Source organism: Microtus pennsylvanicus, chromosome 1, assembly GCF_037038515.1.
Source record: "Microtus pennsylvanicus isolate mMicPen1 chromosome 1, mMicPen1.hap1, whole genome shotgun sequence".
NCBI classification, from domain to species: domain Eukaryota; kingdom Metazoa; phylum Chordata; class Mammalia; order Rodentia; family Cricetidae; genus Microtus; species Microtus pennsylvanicus.
In genome coordinates, this window is record NC_134579.1 from 93424029 (window position 1) to 93447326 (window position 23298).

The 23298-nt window shown below is 45.3% G+C and overlaps 1 protein-coding gene across 3 annotated transcripts in view; it reads left to right on the plus strand.

Annotated features, from left to right (window-relative positions):
- The window catches only part of Rnf216 (ring finger protein 216), a 119337-nt gene extending 96764 nt beyond the window's left edge, over positions 1-22573 (plus strand). For all 3 annotated transcript variants that reach the window (XM_075973974.1, XM_075973991.1, XM_075973983.1), the window contains exons 15-17: positions 7280-7502; positions 20001-20070; positions 20616-22573. In XM_075973974.1, the coding sequence (XP_075830089.1) occupies positions 7280-7502; positions 20001-20070; positions 20616-20932 (610 nt within the window). In that variant the 3' untranslated portion in view covers positions 20933-22573. The remainder of the gene's footprint in view (positions 1-7279; positions 7503-20000; positions 20071-20615) is intronic.
- Positions 22574-23298: the final 725 nt, after the last annotated feature.

A 23298-nucleotide genomic window follows, 5' to 3' on the forward strand; every position in this document is an offset into this window, starting at 1 on the left:
TCGGGAGGCAAAGGCAGGTGGATCTCTGTAAGTTCAAGGCCAGCCTGGTCTACAAGAGCTAGTTCCAGGACAGTCTCCAAAGCTACAGAGAAACCCTATCTCAAAAAACCAAGAGAGAGACAGACAGACAGAATACACCTTCCAAGACTTTGGGCAGAATTACATAGAAATTAGAGGAAGATAATACATAGAGATTAGAGACAAGAGAAAGGAGTAGCTGAAATCTCAGGGTTAGCATCCTCTGTGGGTAGTCACAGCTACTCAGATGAAAATAGTGAAGGCTGTTATGCTCAAAGGACAGCTTTCTTTGGCAGTATCTCTCCCTACAGCCCTGAATTTCCTAGAACTTTTTTACGTACATCAGCCTCCTCTGCCTCCCAACTGCTGGGTTTAAAGGTGTACATCACCATGCCTGGCAGAGGACAGTGTTCTATAATAGAATTTCAAGTAACCTATATTATACAGTGAGCTGAAGACCAGAATGGACTAGGAACGACTCTGTATGTTTGCCTTCAAAGCTTAAAAATATCTCTCCATTCTAGCACTGATCATAACCCCACACAATGGAAAAATACAATGCTTATGAAACAGCTTTAAAAAGCCTCATTACTGCCAAACCTGCAAGAAGCAGTCTGATTTGCAATTTCCACTTACAGTATTAAAAATACCCAATTTTCAACAATAATTTACAGGGCATTCAAAGAAACTAGGGAAGTGTGACCTATTCGCAGGAGGAAATACTGCATACAAATCCTTAAAATCTATTGTCATCAACAGAGAGTAAAAAGAAGCCATGGACAGAAAGTACCAGTACCAGTGAAAAAGTATGAAAAAAATGTAATGACAGATTTGAGCAAAAGAATGAATCAGAGGCTGGGTGGTGATGGCGCACGCCTTTAATCCCAACACTTGGGAGGCAGAGGCAGGCAGATGGATCTCTGAGTTTGAGGCCAACATAGGCTACAGAGTGAGTCCCAGGACAGTCAGGACTGTTCAGTAGAGAAAGCCTGTCTTGGGAGAGAAAAAAAGAATCTGAGAGTGCTAAAAGTTAGCTCAATCGGTAAAGGGGTTTACCTTATATACACAAAGCCCTGAGTTGAATTCCCAGCACTTCATAAGACTGGTTACAATGGTACATGCCTATAATCCCAACCCTTAGGCTGTCAAAACTGGAGGATCAGGAGTTCAAGGTCATCTTCAGCTAATACCAAATTTGAGGCCTGCATTAGACTATGTCCCAAAAGAAAGGGGGACTCGGGATTGCTCAGTGGTTAACATTACATTGGCTGTTCTTTCAAATGACCCAGGTTTGATTCCCAGCACCCACATAGCAGCTCACAAGTATCTGTAACTTAAGTTCCAGAGAGGATCCAAGGCTCGCTTCTGGCCTTGGGCACTTGTACACATTGAAAAAAATCAAAAAATAAATTAAAGAAAAAAATGAGCCTGGCTTAGTGACACATGCCTTTAGTCCCAGCACTCAAGAGGTAGAGGCACCACATGGATCTCTGTGAATTCAAGGCCAGCCTGGACTACAGAGTGAGTTTCAGGACAGCCAGAGCTATGTAGGTGAGACCCTGTCTCGGGGGGGGGGGGGGGTGTGATTTTTGAAGATTGTTGAATTGACATCATCCAGTTGGAAAAATGGAGAGAAAATAATTAAGAAAAGGAACAAACATATCGTTGTTTTAGTTTGGGGGGGGTTCATATTTTAGTTCATTTTCAATATTAGAAATATTAACCTAAGGACTTAAACGTGCCTGCAAGTGCTCTCCTGCAGAGCTAGTCTCAGCCCAAATAGAGATCTTCAAAGCAGCAAGAGAATGCAGTCGAACCCAAAGACAGATAATTTCCGTAGGTATTCTTTAAGAAAATGAGGGAGCAATAAGCAGTCACTAGTGTTCAGTTGCATTAATCATCGGAGAAGTCCAAGTCAAACCACAGCAAAGTAACTGCTAGAGTGGCTGCAGACAAAATGATTGGTTTCTGGATAAAAGTGGGAGGCTGAGGGGCTGGAGAGATGGCTTAGAGGGTAAGAGCATTGCCTGCTCTTCCAAAGGTCCTAAGTTAAATTCCCAGCAACCACATCGTGGCACACAACCTTCTGTAATGGGGTCTGGTGTCCTCTTCTGGCCTGCAGGTATACACACAGACAGAATATTGTTTAATTAATTAATTAATTTAAAAAGTGGGAGGCTGATATGTATCTTCCTTAGTCACTCTCCAGCTTTGTTGTTGTTGTTGTTGTTGTTAAAAGATATACTGTTTTATTTGGACTAGAGAGATGGCTCAGCATTGAAGAGCACTTAATTTCTCTTGGTCTTAATTGGTATTACTGTTACTGTGATGAAACACCATAACCAAAGCAACTTAGGGAGGAAAGTGTTTGTTTGGCTTATGCTTCCACATCCATAGTCTGTCGGTGAAGAAAGGTCAGGACAGGAACTCAAGCAAGGCAGGAATCCCTCTGAAGTCAGGAGCTGATGCAGAGCCTGTGGAAGGGTGCTGCTTACTGGCCTGTTTGACCTGCTTCTTTATAGTGCCCAGGATCACCAGATCAAGGATGGTAACAACTCAGTAAATTGCTGGGCCCTTCTCCATCAGTCATTAATTAAGAAAATGTCCTACTGATGGGTCTTATGGAGGCTTTTGTTGTAAGGAGGCTGCTTGTTGGTTCCCAGCTGCTCGGCCCCTAGATAATCACACAGAAACTGTATTATTTAAATTACTGCTTGGCCCATTAGCTCTAGCTTCTTTTTTTTTTGTTTTGTTTTGTTTTGTTTTGTTTTTTGAGACAGAGTTTCTCTGTGGCTTTGGAGCCTGTCCTGGAACTAGCTCTGTAGACCAGGCTGGTCTCGAACCCACACAGATCCGCCTGCCTCTGCCTCCCGAGTGCGGGGATTAAAGGCGTGCGCCACCATCGCCCGGAACTCTCCCTGACTCTGCCTCCTTTCTCCCAACATTCAGTTTAGTTTTCCCTACCTAGCTAAGTTCTGCCCTATCAACAGACCAAGGCAGTTTCTTTATTAACCAGTGGTATTCACAGCATACAGACGGGAATCCCACATCACCTCCCCTTTTCTGATTAAGTAAAAAGGAAGATTTTAACTTTAACATAGTAAAATTACTATATATATATATATATATATATATATATATATAAAACAAAACAGGTATCAAACAAGAATTAAAGTTACAATATTTATATCTATTTTATCTTTTATCATAACTAAGGAAAACTATATTATTACTATCTATTTTTTAACTCCAAAGACTCTAGAAGGATATAATATTGCCTAAGTAAACAGGAAGTCCAAAGCTTTAGAAATGACAGAGACATCTTGCTGCCTGGACAGTCACCCAAAGTTCTTCTGCACCATGGGGCATCTATCTTCAGCCTACAGGCCCATAGTATCCAGCAGACTTTTTCACGAAGCAAGAAATTTCAAAGACAGTTCCGCCAATGTTGGTAGTTTTGTCAGTCACTTTTTTTCTGTGTCCTGCAGAATGTCTACAGACTCTTTTATGAAATAGGAACCTTGAAGGACAGTCTCACCTTTAGGCAAGTCATTTCTCTGCAGGTCCTACATATCCAGTTCATCAAGCAGTCCAGGCAAGAGCAGTTTCTTGCCCAAATGGCTAACCAACTCCATAAGGAGCCTCTTAAATGCCCATCTTCCTCTTGAAGTAATTGGTGCTGCCAGGAGCAGATGTGTCTCATTATCATGTAAAGTCCTAAGTTCTGAAAACATTTAAATGCCATATTCCATAGGTCTTTGAAAGATTTGAAGAATACCCATCTAACTGAAATATATCTCTCTATATATAGAAAACCTAACTAGCATGACTACAAGCTTGACTATTATAGATGACTTTCTATTAACCTATATTTCTTAATTATACATTACATTTCTAAATGAGCTACATAAACTCAAGAGCAGAAATGTACATACACATATAACAAAATTGACCTTAAATTTCTATCAATAAACCAAGATCCATATCAATGCAAATCTCTATAGCAGGCATTTTCTCAAATGAGGTTTCCTCCTTTCAGATGACTCAAGTTTGTGTCAAGTTGACATAAAATGAGCTAGCACGTTCTTGTAGAAGACCCAAAAGACCCAAGTTTATTTCCTAGCACCCACATGGTGGCTCACGAACCACCCATAACTCCCCTCCAAGGGGATCAGACACCTGTTTTTCAATTTCATAGACACCAGGCATGTTCATGTTGCACACGCAGTTTTAGGCAGAACACTCATAAAAAGATTAAGTAAACTTTTTTTTATGTGCTTTGGTACAGTGTGTACACTTTTAATTCCAGCACTAATGAAGTAGAGACAGGTGTTTTTCTGTGGTTTAGTGGTCAACCTGGCCAACATAGCAAATTCCTGGCCAGCCAGAACTACACAATGAGACCCTGTCTGTCTCTTTTGTCTGTCTTGTTGTTTTTGTGGGGGGGGGGGGTTGTTTGTTTGTTTATGGGAACAGGGTTTCTCTATGTAGTCCTAGCTGTCCTGGAGCTCTGTAGACTAAGCTGTCAAACTTACAGAGATCCCGCCTGCCTCTGCCTTCTAAGTGCTAGGATTAAAAGCATTTGCCACCACTGCCCAGGCAAGACCTTGACTGTCTTAATGGCTTTTCAAAACAAGGCTTCTCTATATAGTCCTGGAATTCACTTTGTAGAGCATGTATGTTATCCTCGAACTCAGAGATCTGCCTGCCTATGCCTATGCTAATGCCTCTCAAGTGCTAGGATTAAAGGTGTGTACTGCCACCTGGCCAAGACCCTATCTTTTAAGAGAGAGAGAAGAAAAAGTGTACACATTCATGGATTGGGAGATAAGAGGACAACATTCAGGAGTCATTCCCTCCCTCTATTATGTGGGTCCCAGGACCGGTGGCAATCGCCCCCACCCACTAAGCCATCTCACCAGCATTTAGCCTTATTTTTTGAGACAGGATTTCTCATTGAACCTCGAACCTAATAATTGAACAAGACTAGTTAGCCAGCAAACTTCAGGGATCTTCCTGTCTCTACCTCTCCAGTACTAGGCTGAGACACCTGCCTTTTACATGGGTGCTGAGAATCTCAATTCAAGTTATGCTTGTATATGGCAAACACTTTAACCAACTGAGCTATCCAACCCTTTTTCTTAACTTTTTTTAAAAGAAATTGCCCTAGTTGTGACATGAATTTATAATCCCAACACTTAAAGAGGTTTCAAGTCATCCTTGTCTACATAGTAAGTTATGGACCAGCCATGACTGCATAGTAAGAGTTAGCAGGGGCTGGGGAGGTGTAGAGAGAACAAAAGAGAAGGAAGCCCCCTAAGATTACTTCCCATTATCCTTGGGTAATGAAGCACAAGTAGTGCCAGAATCATGGGATGTCAGTGGCTGCACAGAGGATGTCTCTGAGTCTTCCTGTTAAACATTAGGTCAGCAAACATAGCCAGCCTCAGCTTAGACTTCTCTTCCTGTCCTGCTTCTGGAAGCACATCCTGTGGGACTCTTTCCTGCCTAGTTTACAGTCTTGTTGCCGGATCACTCTAACAAAGGAAGCAACTATGGCTTCTCAGTTCCCTGCAACAATGCACTCTCATAGTGGCAGTCCTTTTTGGTGTGGGCCCATTCTTGCCCTTTCTGGTTTGTTTGTGTTTGTTCTTGTTTTGGATTTTCAAGACAGGCTTTCTGGCTGTCCTGGAACTTGCTCTGTAGACCAGGCTAGCCTAGAACTCAGCGATCTACCTGCCTCTGCCCCCTAAATGCTAGGATTGAAGGCATGCACCACCACTGCCCAGCAAAACCTTGAGTCGTACTGAGCAACATTGAGAAGTTCATTTCCTCATGTACTACTCTCATTTGGCAGTAGTAATGAAGTCACTTTAAACCTGATCTCCTGGACACACTCTTAATCCTAATAGAGGAGGCAGAGACAGGCTTTGTGAATTTGAGGCCAGCCTAGCCTATGTGATGAGCTCCAGGCCAGCCAAGGCACAGTGAGATCTTAATTCCAAAAGAAAATAATGATTAAGCTTGTTCTCCCTATTCAACAAAATTTAGAATTTGCCTATTGTTCTGTAACTTGAACTGGGTGTAAATTCTTTCCACACTAAAGTTCTGCTTTCTTCATTTCAGGCCACAGAAAGATTGTACCTAAATTAAAGTAGCAGCCAGTTTTCTGGTACATTTGGTTATTTTTAGATAGTGATCTGGTGTCTAGGGAGGAAACTGCAGCAGTATTTAAGTATCTGTAGTGCAGTGGAAGCACTTCCTGCCTAGATTGCAGCACGTCCTGCTGAACCACCCCACTGGTTCCATCTTGTAGCTGGCCACCCTCTGTCTCAGTTGCAAACTTGTTTTGATCCTGCTGCCTTCTCTCTGCCTTTTGAAGGCCCTTGATGTAACAGAGAAAGGTGGAAATGTTGATTTGTAATTGAGAGCAGCACTACAAAATACCAACACAACAAGAAGTCCCTGGCAAAAAGTTAGGGTGCCCTTCTTATCTGTTCAGATGGTTCTAGGAACAATCGCACTTTGAAAGCATGAGCTTTTGACTTGGGATGCCTGCTCTTTCGATAGGGAAGTAATAGGACTGGCCGTAGAATTGCTCATTCTCGGGCCAAGTGCTCAAAGACCCAGGTTGTGTAAGGTTTGGGCTCCCATGTCTTTTTTTTTTTTTTAAGATTTATTTATTTATTTATTATGTATACAGTGTTCTTTCTGCCTGCACTCCAGAAGAGGGCACCAGATCTCATTACACCATGTGGTTGCTGGGAATTGAACTCAGGATCTCTGGAAGAGTAGTCATTGCTCTTAACCTTTGAACTATCTCTCCAGCCCTGGGCTCCCAGTTTTTAGGTACTAGCTTTGTATATATAAAATTTGAATTAGGAAAAGGCTGAGTTTCTTCCCGTTGTCAGCCTGTAGGGTTCCTAGAATGGTGAAGTCATTTTTCTAAATGTTAAGTGCCAGGCATTATGTCTAATGATTTTAAATGTTATTCGGATTCCAAAAACAACATTAGAATGTTATGTTTTTCTAATTTAAAAGGGAGGAAACTGAGTCTCCTGGCAGTTGGGAAATTTACCCAAGGTAATATAGTTGATAAACTTTAACCTGGTACTTAGACACCAAAACATAGGCCCTTTTCACTGTTTAAATGTCACCAAAAGCCTCAAATACCATTACATGTGGAAAAAATAATATTAATGATCATACTATTTTTCATTTACCTTCCCTGCCAACTCCAGTTGTTTTTTTCTTTTCTCAGTGAAGAAAAAATGACTGCTGCTCGCATCAGAAAATGCCACAAGTGTGGGACTAGCCTCATCAAATCCGAAGGCTGCAACCGCATGTCTTGCCGCTGTGGTGCCCAGATGTGCTACCTCTGTCGAGTTTCTATCAATGGCTATGACCATTTCTGCCAGCATCCTCGTTCTCCAGGAGCCCCTTGCCAGGAATGTTCCAGGTGCTCCCTCTGGACCGACCCCACTGTAAGTAGATGCGTGAGAGCCCAGTTCCATATATGGGAAAACAGCCACACATTTCTGTAATGAAAACTATTTTGTTTATATGTAACAGGTTCTGACTCATGGAAACATACAAGAGATTACATAGACCAGTAACCATAGGAAAAACTTAAGAATGTCATCAAAAGGGGCTGGAGAGATGGCTCAGCGGTTAAGAGCATTGCCTGCTCTTCCAAAGGTCCTGACTGAGTTCAATTCCCAGCAAACCACATGGTGGCTCACAGCCATCTGTAATGGAGTCTGGTGCCCTCTTCTGGCCTGCAGGCATACACACAGACAGAATATTGTATACATACTAAATAAATAAATATAAAAAAAAATAAGAATGTCATCAAAAAATGTTCATCACAATATGATGGGTGTGATGGGCATGCTTTGTAGCTGTTCTCAGAAGGTTGAGGTCAGAGACTCACTGAGATCAACCGAGCAACAGAGTGTGACCCCCATCTTTAAAAAAAAAAAAAAAAGGCTTGTGGGCAAATTCCTCCAGCGCTCTGGGAAATAAACATTTTCTCTGTCAATCTGAAGTATTGTGCAGAACGATGGAGTGTTACCAACAAAACAATACTGCCACCAAAGCCCCACAGCTTTCACTAGAAAGAGTGCTGCAGAGTTTTCAGGGCTGTCACAGACAGACATGACCCCACACTTGTAATTCCAATATTCAGAGGATGAGGCAGGAGGATTACAAGTTTACGGCTATGTAGGGGGATTTGGGACCCTTCCCAAAAATCTAAAAACCAAAGAAATGTGTTATAGGTCTAGAATACAGTATCTCATAGAAACACAAGGAAGGGTAGCTTCATATCGGCAGCATTTTTGTTTTTCTTCTTTTGTAGCCCTGGCTATCATGGAACTCACTGTATGGACCAGGCTGGCCTTAAACTTGGAGATTCTCCTGCCTCTGCTTCCTGAGTGCTGGGATTAAAGGCATCAATCCCCCATTGTAATTTTAAGAAGCAACACACTAGAGAAAAACAACATGCAACAGAGTTTATGTGGAGGGGTTTTTATTAGGGAAAAGGGAGTGTAAAATGGGGGAAGGGGAGCTAGGACATCTGCTCCTCTGGGGACAGGAGCAGCAGAAGAAAAAGGCAGAGAGAGAGATGGGGGAGAAACAGAGACAGGCAGAGAAAGAGAAATAGAGAGAGAGATAGGAGGTGGGCAGGGTCCTTTTAAAAGGGAACATAGTGAGTGTGCACAGGAGGTACTCTTAGTGGCTACAGCTGAGGGTGTATCCTGTCAGAACCTCAAGGGCAGGCCAGTACAGGTGCCTGAATACTAACACCCCCTCACCCTGCCCGCCCAGCTTTGTTCTTGATATAAACTTCAAAAATGTTATGCTGGGTGGTAGTAGTATACACCTTTAATGCCAGCACTAAAGATGTCAGAAGCATGCGACTCTCTGAGTTCAAGCACAGCCTGGTCTACAGAACTAGTTCCAGGAGGTTTTTTGACTGTCAGGGCTACAAAGAGAAACCCTGTCTCAAAAACAAACTAATAATAATAATGTTGTTGTTGTTAGAATACTTGCCTAGCATGCAAGAGGTCCTCTGTTCAAAATCCAATACCACAGAAGAATAATAAAATAGGGGACTGAAGAAATGGGTCAGCAATTAAGAGCACTTGTTATTTTTGCAGAGAACCTGGTTCCAGTACCCACATTGTAGCAAATCCATGGCTCTAGTTTTAGGAGATCTGATAGTCTCAGCGACCTTCATGATTTACAGGCATAAATGCAGGCAAAACAATCATACATATAAAATCTTTTTAAGAAATAGTAGCATTAGAAGAATATTTTTCTTTATGGTGGGAATGAATATCAGTTGTTAGGGTGCTTGCATGGTATGCATGAAGCCTGGATTTCATCCCTGGCACCACATAAACCTGGAGTGTTGTTGAACACCTACACTCCCATCACTGGTGAAGTAAAAGGAAATCATAAATTTTAAGTCATCTTAACTACATACAGGTTTCAGGCCCTCCTAGGCTATATGAAACTAAACCTGTCTATCACCAAGAGGCTGGAGAGATGGCTCTGCAGTTAAGAGCCATTCTTATGGAAGACCCATGTTTCATACCCAGCACCTACTTGTTGGCTCATAACCTCCTGTAACTCTAGCTCTAGAGGTTCCTATACCCTCCCTGGCTTCAGAGGATATTACATACATGTGGTACACAGACATGCAGACAAAACCACCCATACACATAAAATAAATAGATTTTTTTAAAGGGGGGGGCAGGGTAATGGCACGCACCTTTAATTCTAGCACCAGAGGCAGAGACATTCACATCTCTATGAGTTCTACCAAGTAAGTTTCAGGACAGCCAAGGCTACACAGAGAGACCCTGTCTTAAATAACAAAACAAAAAAAGAGAGAGCACCCTTTTCCTCCTGGGTTGCCTTGTGTTGATATAGGGGTTTGTGCCTCTTGTTAGGCCGTATTTGTTTGAGATCACTGGGAAGCCTGCTCTTTTCTGAAGGGAAATTGAGGAACAGTGGATGGAGGAGGTGTGGGGAGGAGCAACTGGGAGAAGTGGAGGGAGGGAAACCTTGGTCAGAATGTATTGTAAGAAAAAAAGAATTTTTGAAAATAAGACACTTGTCAGCCAGATATGGTGGGTGCCCACCTTTAATCCCAACACTCCAGAGGCAGAGATAGACAGATCTCCAAGTTCGAGGCCAGCCTGGTCTACATATGAAGTTCCAGGACAACCTGTTACACATAGAAACCCTGTCAGGAGGGAGCAGGGGGAGGATATTAGTATTTAGACATCAGTACTGGCCTGCCCTTGAGGTCCTGACATGATACATTCTCAGCTGCAGCCAGTAAGAGTACCTTCTGCCCACAATCCCTACATTCCCTCTCTGTGTGTGTGTGTGTGTCTGTCTGTCTCTGCCTCTCTGTCTCCAGAGGCCGGTCTCCCTTCCCTCCCCTTTTTTCCCATTCACTTTCCCTGATACAAAACCCCTCCACCTGAGCTCTCGCATCACATTGTTCTCTCTTGCACCACATTTTAAAATTACAACAGGGGACTCTGTCTCAAAAGGAAAAAACAAAAACAGGTATCTATGGCAGTTCTAGTACTCAGGAGGCTGAGGTAAAAGGCTCTCTCCTTCTACCTGTCTAACTCAAGAATGTTAAGCTTCTCTATAAACGCTACCTCTTGTCGCCTCTGCTTTGGTTCCATTAGCAGAATCGTAATCCTGTGATCTCAATAGCAACAGAGATAGGAACTTTGCCTGTATTTTAGATCGGGATGGACCCAACTAATCTTCCCTTCCTGTGGCAGAGACAAATAAGAGACAAATGTTCTGCTGTGAGTCAACTCAGTTGACTCCTGCTGGAAGAGACGGGTAGGAAAGTGAAAAGTTACAGGAAACAGAGAAGCTCATACAAAGCTGCCAGCTTCCTGCCTATCCACGGCCTATTGGGGTTATGGTACTGACACCCCTAATCATCTAGAACATGGAGATGGCATATTACCTGTAAAGTTTGCTTCCTTTTGTAGGAGCCATGTTGTTGAGGGATTGGGAAGGTGCCAGTATGCACATTGAAGTAACAGAGCCAGTGTGGGGGCAGCAGTGTACAAAAGGGGTTTGTTGTTTCAATAGGTTCTCACTGTGCTACCTGTGCGGCCTTAATTGACCACTTGCAGTCCTCCTGCTTAAATCTTCCAAGGAACTGGGATTATGGCCACATGCATGTTCCCAGCAAGAGCAGAAATTTGAATGTGTATCAATTAATGTGTTAATGGCCAGTTAAGAAAGGTATACAAAACTGCTCTGTAGTAAAAGATTGTACATTTAGAAACACATTTTAATTAATTTATTTTTATTACATGTGTACTCATTTGATTGCGTGTATATCTGTGTGAAGGTGTCAGATCACCTGAAACTGAAGTTACAGGCAGTTATGAACTGCCATGTGAGTGCTGGGAATTGAATCCAGGTCCTCTGGAAGAGCAGCCAGTGCTCTTAACCACTGAGCCATCTCTCCAGTCCCTAGAACCACGTTTTTTTTAAATAGCTGAAACCATGATATATGTCATTTTATATATGCGCAGTTTAGAATAATACAAAAATGCCATATGCATGTCAGTTTTCTTCAAATATGGAAAAAAGAATATGAAAGATTGCTATGTAGAAAGGGTTATACGGGCTGGGCGGAGGTGGCATGTGTGTTTAAGCTCAGCACTTGGGAGGCAGCTCCCTATGAGTTCAAGGCCAGCCTGTTCTACAAAGCAAGTTCCAAAACAGGTTCCAAAGCTACAGGGAAACCCTGTCTCAAAAAAAAAAAAAAAAGGAAGAAAGAAAGAAGAGTTATGAATAACTGGGACCACAGACCAATTACCATAGGGCCAGCTGGCAACCAGGACTAAGGACTGCGGAACCAGCATGGTAAGGGTATGGCCTATTTCAGGGACTGCTATTCACCTTGGCATTTATGCCGGTCACATGAGGTTGCTTAGAGTTGCCATGACTTCCAGCTCCCAGAGCTGAAAATCTGTTCCTTGGTGTAGAATCTTCTGGTTGTAGAAATTTATATTTTTTCAAATATCTGAAAACCATGTTCTAGGCAGGATTCTGTCACCCAAAGCAAAGACTGCTTTCTGCCTTTGGTGTGGAAATGCACAGCATTCATATCACAAGAAGGAGCCAGGTCACTAGTTAGTCACTCTGGTAGCCATGGATTATCTTGGAGATTGACTTAAATACATGTTAGAGGGGGATAAAATCAGACCACCTCCAGAGCCACCACAGTGGTAAAGCAGTGCCGCTCTGAGGGCCAGGCATGCCTGCATCAGTAATCCTCTGCCATGAGCAGGCTCCTGCTGCTATTGTGCCAGTGCAGTCTCAACACTTACCTGGTTGTGCTGAAACCTCCAGCCAGCCTGTCCTCTGTCTTCAAGGGGGTCTGTGAAACAAAGAGGTTTTTTTTTTTAATATTTATTTATTTATTTATTATATTATGTGTATAGCATTCCTTCCACGTGTGACTGCAAACCAGAAGGGGGCGCCAGGTCTCATTATAGATGGCTGTAAGCCACCATGTGGTTGCTGGGAATTGAACTCAGGACCTCTGGAAGAGCAGTCAGTGCTCTTAACCTCTGAGCCATCTCTCCAGCTCCAACAAAGAGGTTTTATGGGTAGAAAGTATAATCTTTCCAAATTGCTGGTTGTGGGGAGGCAGCCTGCGAGGAAAGTGGTACACTTGAGATGCTTAGGAGGTCCCTTGAGCTAAGCCTGGTCATTCCACTAACTCCTGCAACCACCTCTCTAGCTTGCATCTCTAGAGGCTCAGGAGGAAATGGAGTCTTACTCCTAATCTGGGGCTCTTTCTAGAGCTATACTTCATCTATAGAAACAGCACAGTGGGCATTGCCACACAAGGTTGGGAGTTCGGCAGCTTTTTCCTCCATACCCCCTCTTCCCCTACATGAAATGCTGTTTTGCACCTTTTCTGTCTACCATAGTAGGTATTTTTCCCTGTTTTCTTGAATTGCCATCTTGTAGGCTGAGGAAAGTTCTGTGGTCACTCAAAGTTTGAAAAGAAGGTCAAGCAAATGGCAGTCCCCTGATTTCCTCTGGACCATAGTGGAGATTTTGTTCCACTTGTCCCATTCTCATCAAACCAGGGATCAGCCTGGTTTCCTTGATTCTCACCAGGATACGGATTGAATTCCAACCCAGCATCTGCTGAGTCCTCTGAGAACACAAAGCCATTCAGAATCGCCTGAGACAAAGCTTACACTGTCCTGCTCCAGCCTCTGCTTCATTAACTAGCAGGCCAGGAAGAAGCTCGCATTGTCAGTTGGGGAATTGTTCCTGCACAGCTTGGGGTGAAGAAAAGTTTGAGCCCTTAATAACTAGAGGTAGCTTAGGAGCCTGAAAGGACTCTGTGCTGAGGGCTTAGATGGCAAATAGTAATTGTCTTTGTTTGCTACCACAAATACCTGAGTATGCCAGAAACAAGTCATGAAGCATGTTGCATGTCTTCATCTGTAGCATTAAGACAATCTCTTACCCAAAAACAGTTGACCTCCTTGTCCCTCTTGAATCCGTTTCAAAACCTTCTAGCTAGCTATCCATGGTGGTACAGGCCTTTAATTCAGACACTTGGGATATAGAGTTCAGGCCAGCCTGATCTACATAACAAGTTCCAGGACATCTGGGGCTACATAATAGAGACTGTCTCAAAATAAACAAAACAAAACAAAAAATGCTCGCAGTCACCAATTCCAACAGCTGGCCTTGGCTTTTATTCGCAGTCACTGTCTTCAATCCCAGTGTTTCTGTAAGAAAACGCGAGGAGGAGGGCAAGGAAAGTGAGTGTCATCGTTTGAAGTGTCTGTGAAACTTCCTCACGGTACACAGCACTCTGCTTTGCAAGTGTTAGATGGGATTTTGACAGCATGGGGGGGGGGGGGGGCACTGGTTTCTGTCCAGCATCCTGGACTTGGTAAAAACAGAAAGCCTAGGTCTTCTGCCCATCGGTGCACAAAAACAGGAGGTGGCCTAGAGGTGCCCACAGGGTCTCAGTCCTGTGAACCAGGCAGGCCTTGTAGAGATTGGGGACTCAGTGACCTCCTTCCCAGCTGAGCAAGCTGCAGGTGGCAGGAGAAGCCCCACCTCAGCACCTTGATGGGGTACTGGACTGTTCCAGTAGCAGCAGCAGTCCGGTGAGTGCCCATGCACACCATCTTCAGCAGAGCCTGAACATTGGACCCTGTCTGGAGTCAGAACTTGATGCATTCCACCTCTTCAGGACCTGTGGAGAAGGTGCCACGCCCCCCACCACACACACACACACACACACACACACACACACACACACACACACACACACACACGCGCGCGCGCGCGCGCGCGCGTACACACCCACCTTCCGTCAGAAGCATTTGAATGTCTGGCTTCTGTGACTAAGATGGCTGCTGGAGCTAGAGCCTGTGTAATCTTTGCTCCTCCCCAGCACATTGTCCATTTCCTCTGCACAGCATGTGCCTCCCTGAGCTGGGTTTTCCCCTCCACCACCACCACTCCACTTTCCTGTTGTGGGAAGACAGCTGGGGGTGGGGGCTAGGGCTGCTGTTGTTCAGCCAGTCCCACAACTGAGCTGGGAATAATTTGAAACTAAATCTCTAGCCCTTTAGAAGCCTTTCGCAAAATCCTTGGAAGTTTATTAACAACAGCTGTGACCACACATGACCAGAATCATGGAGGGAAGGTGCTGGGGTCGGGCAGCAGCAGGCTTGCCTGTCACTTTTCTAGGAGGAGAGAAAACTAAATCAAGTCTCCCATGGTCATATGATCCTAGCCAGCAGACAATCCAGTAATGAAAAATAAGATTGGGGTTTGGGTTCATCAAGTCTTGGAAGGTCTTAGCAGGAACAGCTCTCTGCCAAGTACTCGGGCATCCATCTTGGGCCCCACAAGCTGTGGCTGGTGGCGGCTGTCAGTAGCTGACCTGCAAAGACAACCTCTGTCTCCGCTCCACTACTTGTAGTTTCTCTTCTGCAGTTTCTTTGTCCAAACCCCACTTTGTGAACAGCTGTGGCACTTGTGCTTGAGGGACAAGCAAAGGTCTTTGCATTTCTCCTCTTAATGAAAACTTCTCTGGTGATTTTTACCTCGCTTCCTGTGAGTGTCTAGAACAGCTGCTTTTTCCCTCAAACTTTGTACCCAGCTCCCCTCCCCACCCACCCGCCTTGTAGCCTTGAATGAGAAACAAGTTTTGCCAGGGCCTTCTGAGTCCTGAGCTCAAAAATTTCAAGGATGGAAAATAAAACCTCTCCCACCCTCCTTGTCCTATTGAAAGCACTCTTCCAGGGATCTGCTGGGTGTGATGCTCCACTTACACCTTCCTCTTTTGTCCTGACCCTGCAGCTGGATGTGCTGTCCCGCTGTGGAGTGCTTGACATACTTCATTCTCACCCAGTTCAGGTGACCGTAGGGCTTGCTGCTTAAGATTAGCTGCAGTGCCATAGAGACATTTCATGACTCACTTCCATGTCAGCCTGCTGTGGCCTCGCTCCCTTTCCTCTGAGACCCTGTTTGTCTTGGGACAGTGTCAACACTGACCGGTGTCCACCCACTTCCTAGCAGCTGGCCCTGCTCTTCAGAAAGGAACTGTGTAGATGTGCTTAAAGTAAATACCTGCCCCACCCCCAAAGACTGGGATAAGTCAACAAAGGATACAAAGAGAAACTCATTCAGACCTGTAGCATCCTTTTACAGCCAGGGCCCAGGGAAGGCCAGGAGAGAACACTGCAGGATTCTACCCACAGTTTCCCCTGGCCAAGACAGGCAGGTGGGGGTAGAGCTCAAGATTGCCTGAGGTCCTATAGAGCACTGCCTGGAGTCTAGACCTCCTGCCCTATCCCCACTGCACTCTCACTTAGACTGACTCTCAGGATGTCTCTGGATCTCCAGCTTCAGTGCCCTCTTTTTGTACCCTGCCAGTCCCTATGTGAACATAAGCCATGGGTGACAGGTGCGGGCCAGCCTTCCAGTGTGAAATCTCAAGAATTAAAGTGGAGTCAGAAAAAAAATTGTTGAAAATATACCAAAATGACAAGGTGGTGGTGACACGCGCCTTTTAATCCCACCCAGCTCTGAAGAGGCAGAGGCAGGCCGATCTCTGTGAGTTTGAGGCTAGCCTGGTCTACAAGAGCTATTTCCAGGATAGGCTCCAAAGCTACAGAGACCTTGTCTTGAAAAACCTTTTAAAAAAAAGAAAAGAAAAGAAAATATACCAAAGTATTCCTAGGAGTTGATTCTGGTAAGAAATTATCAGTAGGTGGTTGATTGGTCGGTTTTGCTTGTTTGGTGGGGGTCTTTGTTTGCTTGCTGATTTTGGGGGATCTTATTTGTATATTCAGAGCTGGAGGTTAAACCCAGGGCCTTGTTCACGCCATGGAACATTTTGCTATTGAGCTACACCATCCGCTGTCAATAGTTATTGCATTACTTTAAACAAGACCTACTAGAAGACCTAAATTTAGGGCTCTAGACCCAGGCTTGGGGTCTAGCTCTGACCCTGCTGCCCAAACCTGTTCTTTGAGAAACTGTTGTGCGAAGGAAATGGAAGGGACTTGGTGATGATTGATCTTGGTTGGCAGTCTAACACTCCTGGGAAGAAGGAACCTCATTTGAGGAATTCCTTCTATCAGATTGACCTGTGGGCATGTCTGCTTTATACTTTAAGAATAGACTCATTGTATGATATTAGCCAGCCTGGAACTCAACTATGTAGACCAGACTGGCATTAAAATCATAGAGATCCACCTGCTTCTGCTTCCCAAGTTCTGGGATTAAAATATGTACCGCTGTACCCAGCAAATAGTATATGATACTATTTTAAAGATTTCTTATGGTAGTGTTTTACTGTATAGCCCCCTGGCTAACCTGAAACTTGCTATTTATAGCAGGCTAGCTTGGAATTCACAGAGATCCAACTGCCTCTGCCTTCAATTAAAGGTGCACACCACCTTGTCCTGATTTTATTTTTTAGCTTTATGTGTGTTACTGTTTTACTTGCATGTATGTGTGTGTAACACATGTGTGCTTGCTGTCCACTGAGATCAGAGCATTGGATCATATAGAACCACAGTTACAGATGTGTAAGCAACCATGTTGATAATCGGAATAGGTCCTCTATAACAGCAGCTAGTACTTTTAAGTCACTGAGCCACCTCTCCAGCCCTCTTTTATTATTTTTCATTGTTTGTGTGTGTGTGTGTGTGTGCGTGCGCGCAGGCGCGCAGGCGCACATGCCTACAGTACAAAGATGTTAGATACAATGGATCTGAAGTTATAGGTGGTTGTGAGCCTCTACCCCCTGTGGGTACTGTGAACCAAACTCAGCTCCTCTATAAAAGTAGTTTGTGCGCTTAACCACTGAACTACCATCTCTAACCATGTATTCTAATACGAATACCTTGGCCCACTAGCCAACCATGGACTGAAAGTATTTGGGAGCAGAGGAAATAGCATCTGTTCAGAGCAAGACAGAGCTTGCATGAAGTAGGCCTCTAACTTGCCTTACTTTTCTCTGGAGTAATTAGGAATTCTTTGTCTGTTTGTTTTCTGGTTTGGTTTGGTTTTTTTTGTTTTTTAAGACAGGTTTCTCTGTGAAACAGTACTGGCTGTCTGCAGCTCACTCTGTAGACCACGTTGGCTGCTTGGATTAAAGGTGTGCGCCAACACTGCCCAGCGTAGTTAGGAGTTCTTAATTCCCCCAGAGTTGCCTGTGATGGGTCTGGTGGACATAATTTCTCAATTGAAGATGCCTCTACCTGGGTGGGGAGTGGTGTTAGGGCTAAGTCCCAAACCTGGGTGTGGAGGCCCTAAAGTTGTAGGTGTTCTGTTCACATCCATTACTTAGCCTATGGCTGTGGCAGGCAGGCTCCAGCTTCCTGTAGGTGACTCAGCCAAAAGAGCTGGAGGACTAGCCTGTCATCCTCTTTCCTCCTGTTGTTCCCATTTTCATAGGCCCCACAGCAAACCCTTCCTCGGTGTCCCTCACTCAGGTGGCCTGGAATGTCTCCATAGAGCCTCTGTTGCCCCATCTGTCTTCAGACCAAAGGATCAGAATCAACCCTAAATCCTAGCCTTCCCTCATTCTTTTTAACATTACTGGTTTTTCTTCGATTGTGATAAAGTAGATGTTAGATAAAGATTTTTATGTCGGTCCACCCTGCATCAGCTTGAGGAAATGTAAACTGAAGGGGACTGCCACTCAGTGAAATACAAAGTGACCAAAGTACACATACTGAGTGTGTGGCCTTTTCTCTCTCTTTTTAAGAAAGACAAATTCCTTTAAAGTTGCTAAACACAACAAAAGCCCACTGGTGCAATATTTGCTCAGAGTTCTTTATTTTTGTTTTTTCTCATAGTTTAGTTTTGTTTTGAAATAGGACCCTAGCTAAATCACCCACGCTGTCCTGGAAGTCACAGACCCTCCTCCATCTAAGGGTATGGACCACAGGTCTATGCAACAAGAGGTCTGGGATTGTGATCTTTGTCACTTTCAGGCTCTACGGTAGCCTTTTTCATCTCAGAACACTTCTTGGGTATCATCAGATCAGCCTGAGGAGCCTAATGGCACAACTCTCAGGTGGCTGAGGCAAGAGGATCACAAGTACCAGGCCTTGTCTCGAAAAGAGCCAGCAAGATCATGCAGGTGGTAAAGGAGCCAGAGCCAACTTCTGCCAGCAGTCCTCTGACCTCCACACAGGTGTCAGAGCAGGCACACACACCACATACACAAAAGAAAGAAAACCAACATTAGCGAAGATAGGCTGGTAACCTGGTCCTGCAGAGAATCACGTGTTTCCAAGTCTTACCTCATTGAAACTTGCCTCATCCCCCATGTTGGTTTTTTGAGACAAGCCCAAGATGGCCTTGAACTCCTGACCTTGCTTCCACCATCCCAAGTGCTGGAATTAGAGGCACGCAGCAGCACACTCAGTTTTGGATAGTATCTCACTGGATAACCTAGACCAGCCTAGAACTCACCACATTCCTGCCTCTGCTTTCCAAGTGCTAGGATCACAGGCATGCACTAAATTTGGCTGTTTATAAGTCTTAGCAAGTTCTTTCGCTTACTCCCAATCAGTTCTGTTGATTTATCAAAGTCTGCTGTGGCGCTGTGCCCTACTTCTGATGGGCCACCACCCCTTGAGACCTCCAGCTGGCCAGAAAAGATGTTCACCATCTTGGTAGATTTTGTTTAGAGAGCATCTCCCTATGCAGCTTTCGCTAGAACTATGTAGAGATCAGGCTGGCCTCAAACTCACAGAGATCTTCCTGTCTCTGCCTTCCAGGGCAGAGATTAAAAGCATGCACCACCACGCCCAGCCCTTGGTGAGGGTTTTCAAAACAGTGAAGTCTTTTGGTCCCACTGTTAACTAGAGAGACACTTTGCAGGCTGCTCAAGAATGGAATGACCCTAGCCCCTGGCATGAAGCAAGCATGGGCTTTGGTTCTGACAAAAATCCAGTCTCCTTCTGAGCACATGGCACAAACCTAGCCATTCACAGTTGCAGGGGGCCTCTAGTTCCTCTCCCAACAAGGGACGACTGGCTTTCTTACTGCCCTCTTCTCTCCTTTCTGCCTCCCTGAGGCCAACCTCTGCTGCAGGGGCACCACAAGGCACCACAGGCAGCGTCCACTTAGCAGATTGCCCATGTTCAGAAAGGTGGGTCCAAAGACCTGCTGTCCCCAGAGATGCACCGTGGAGATGAGAAATCATCTGCCCTCTGCCTTCATGTAGTTCACTGGGAGCCCAAGCAATCACCTTTCTGGCATGGACCCCACTCAACAGCCCCCAGCCTCCTCATTAGAAGGCTAACCAGCTGTGAAGGAAGAGGGTGTGTGAGATGGGAAAGTGCTATAAGCCCCACCCATGGCCTTACTGCAGTGCTGCAGACTCACCCTTGATGTTGATTTTATTCTAGGAAGATGACGAAAAGCTGATTGAAGAAATCCAAAAGGAGGCTGAAGAAGAACAGAAAAGAAAGAATGGAGGTAAGTGTTCTTCTCAGGCACAGATGGGGCTGGGTGAGACTGTCCCTCGGGGGTTACTTCTCAAACCATGCGTTCCTCATGATGGGACACTCCCAAGAGTGAGTTTGAGCTCTGGAGGCAAATAGAAGCCTAAGGAGACTGCCTCACCACAGTGGAGGTTTACTGAGATGACAGCAAGTTCCTGAGGCTGTGAAGGGACATCTCACATGGGCTGTTCCAAGCTAGATAAACAACATACCACCCTCTGTGGGGTATAGGAGTGACCAGTGGGAAAGTGTAGATTTGCCTGCCTTTGGCATATTGCTCTGACAGGTAGTGGGTGTCTTTTGTCTTGAATTTGATGTCAGCCTACTCTTGAGCCACTATTTCTGGGCCCAGAGGAAAGAATACTGAAGGTCAGAAGTAGCCCTCCTCTGTTGGGCTGTCCCTATAGGCTTCCAAGCCCTGGTCGTAAGTGTCATATGTTGCTCTAGTCACAAGCAGAAGTGTATTAGATCTGGTTCTGTCTGTGTGTTTGCTTCCTCTGAACCCCACTTTTCTTTCAGAGAACACCTTCAAGCGCATTGGACCCCCACTGGAGAAGCCAGCTGAGAAAGTACAGCGTGTGGAAGCCCTGCCACGGCCTGTTCCACAGAACCTGCACCCACAGATGCCACCCTATGCCTTTGTGCACCCACCTTTCCCCCTGCCACCTGTGCGGCCTGTGTTCAACAATTTCCCCATTAACATTCGTCCTCTGCCCGCACCCTATGTTCCCCCTCTGCCCAACGTGCGTGTCAACTATGAGTTTGGCCATGTGCATGTGCCCCTGGAGCACAATCTGCCCATGCACTTTGGTCCCCAGCCACGCCATCGCTTCTGACACTTAAAGCCCTGTCCAGCCACATTGAGTCTGCAAGAAGACCCAGTCTCACCTTAGTAGGCGTGGAGTCTTTGCTTCCCTCCCTCATGAGGGTGGGCTCATGTCCTCTTGCTCTTTTCTTTGCAAGGTTCACAGACCCTTCAGGTCCGATACCCTTTGGGTGCTGTCACTGGGGCAGTGTTACGGCAGCTCCCTGGTTGTGCCATCTTAGCAGCCAGTACAATGGCTCTGACCATGAAGAGGGCCCCTTAATCACTTGCCACACTCCCTCCCCAGCAGACAACTGAAAGCCTAAGGGAGGTGGCCTGCATCCCCAGGCCGGGCCTCTCATTCCTTGTTGCCCAAGGCCCACTCAGGTTCAAGGGCCTCCAAGACACATCTATGGCGCAAGTTTTGTTCTGTTATCAAAGTAGTTGCTCCTGTTCACGTAGTTTGAGCTGAAGTTGTTCGTGAGCTACTCAAGTTTGTCCCCACTCTTGAAAAGTCAAGTTGAAAGTATTTCCCCAGGGCTGGCAACTGCTGAGAGCCTCATCCTAACACTTGACATCAGACAAAAAGGCTATTTTGCAAAACCGTCACTTATTACTGGGATACCCCTTTTCTGGGGGAGATGTCACTTGTCACCAGCCTGGGATGAGCAGCACCTCCTCTAAGGTGTTTCTGGGTTTTCCTGGGGCAGAGCCCCTCTACCCCGCTCCAGGATGAGAGCGACTGCCTTCCCTGAAGTCGGAGGAGAATGTCCCCTCCTGTCCAGACTGTTTGCGGAGCTGGACTGGCAGCAGATGTTTTCTCCGTTGTGTTGACTACCCTTGTCCTCCCATTGCTGTGGGTGCTCCACGTTCAAAGTGTACAGACTTGGAAGGGGGAAAGACTCCTTGAGGTGTCCCTGGTCACCTGAACAGTGCTACTAGTCTGAACGACAGTGCCTTGGAAAGATGGGCCACGTGCTGCAGGACAGGATCCTCCAAGTCCCTTAACTATTAGTGTGTTTGTGTTCCCTGTGCTTCTCCGGGGCCCCACATATGCGTGGTTACTTCAAGCACTGCCCTCCAAGGCCTCATGAGGCGCTGGACTGGGCACTCAGTTCTGGTTCTACACAGTACTCCTACCACGTTATCCACCAAGAGGCCAGGCGAGGAGCCTGGCAGTTTCTGGGGTTGCTGGAAGAACAGGTGCCACCCAAACCTTGGCCCTCGGAGAAGTAAAGCCAGGGTCATGTCCTCTGAAATGTAGTCTGTCTGTGGCCACACATGGCTGCAGAGAAGGCTGCTATTGCCTGTCTCCATCAAGGCCTCTCGTCCTTAGTGTCCTCCCAGAACCTGTGTGCCAGCAGGGATCGCTAAGGCAGCTGGCACCTTAACCTTGGGGCTGAGAAACTGCCTAGCCACTCCCAGTGTATTTGCCTTAAAACTGGAGAAAATCTAGTATTTGCACTTAGCAAAATATTTCAGAAAAGAAAAGTGCATGATCTCGCTTTATATATATAAAAAAAAATTTAAAAAAATGAAGTAGATGGCTAAATGTTTTTCTTTACCTTTTTGGTAGTAAAAATAGAGAAACTATGTCTGTTTAAACTACTGTGTAAAAAGACTGTATCATATGTAACTTGAATTTTGTGTAAATAAATGTTTGTGAGCTCTACTCTTGGCTGTTTGTCCCATTCCAATCACAGATTCCAAGCAGCCCTCAAGTGCAGACAAGCACCAAGTGCCACTGGCTTCCCCAGTGAAGGGTGTGGAACTCCTGATGCAGCAGTGTGGGGCGGGGAGAAACCCAGTCCCAACCACGCACGGCACAAGAAGTCCTTAGAGGATACTTCTCCAGATGCTCCCAGTGTGTCATAGAGGGTAGCCCTCAAATGTGTGATGTTTTACTCTTGGCTTTTTTGGCTCTTTGGGGTGCCCACCCACTCAGTTCCCAGATAAGTCACACAGATACGTATTTTTTCTTATAATTGCCTGCCTTAGCTTGACTTGTTTCTTGCCAGCTTTTCTTAACCCATCTACCTTTTGTCTCTGGGCTTTTATCTTTCTTCCTTACTCCGTGGGTGGCTAGGTGGCTGGCCCCTGATGTCCCCCTCTCTTTGTTTCTCCTTTTTATACTCTGCCTGCCAGCCCCACATATCCTTGCTCCTGCCTCACTATTGACCATTCATCTCTTAATTAGACCATGGGGCAAAGAATCATAGCTTCACAGAGTTAAATTCAGCATAAACAAAAGAAACACATCTTTACATCATTAAATGTTCTGCGGCATAAATAAAAGTAACACACTTTAATATTCCCCAACATCCAGATCCTGGGCTAGCCTCATCCAGCTGACAGGGACAAGAGAACAGCACTGAATCTGGCATGGGAGTTTCTGGC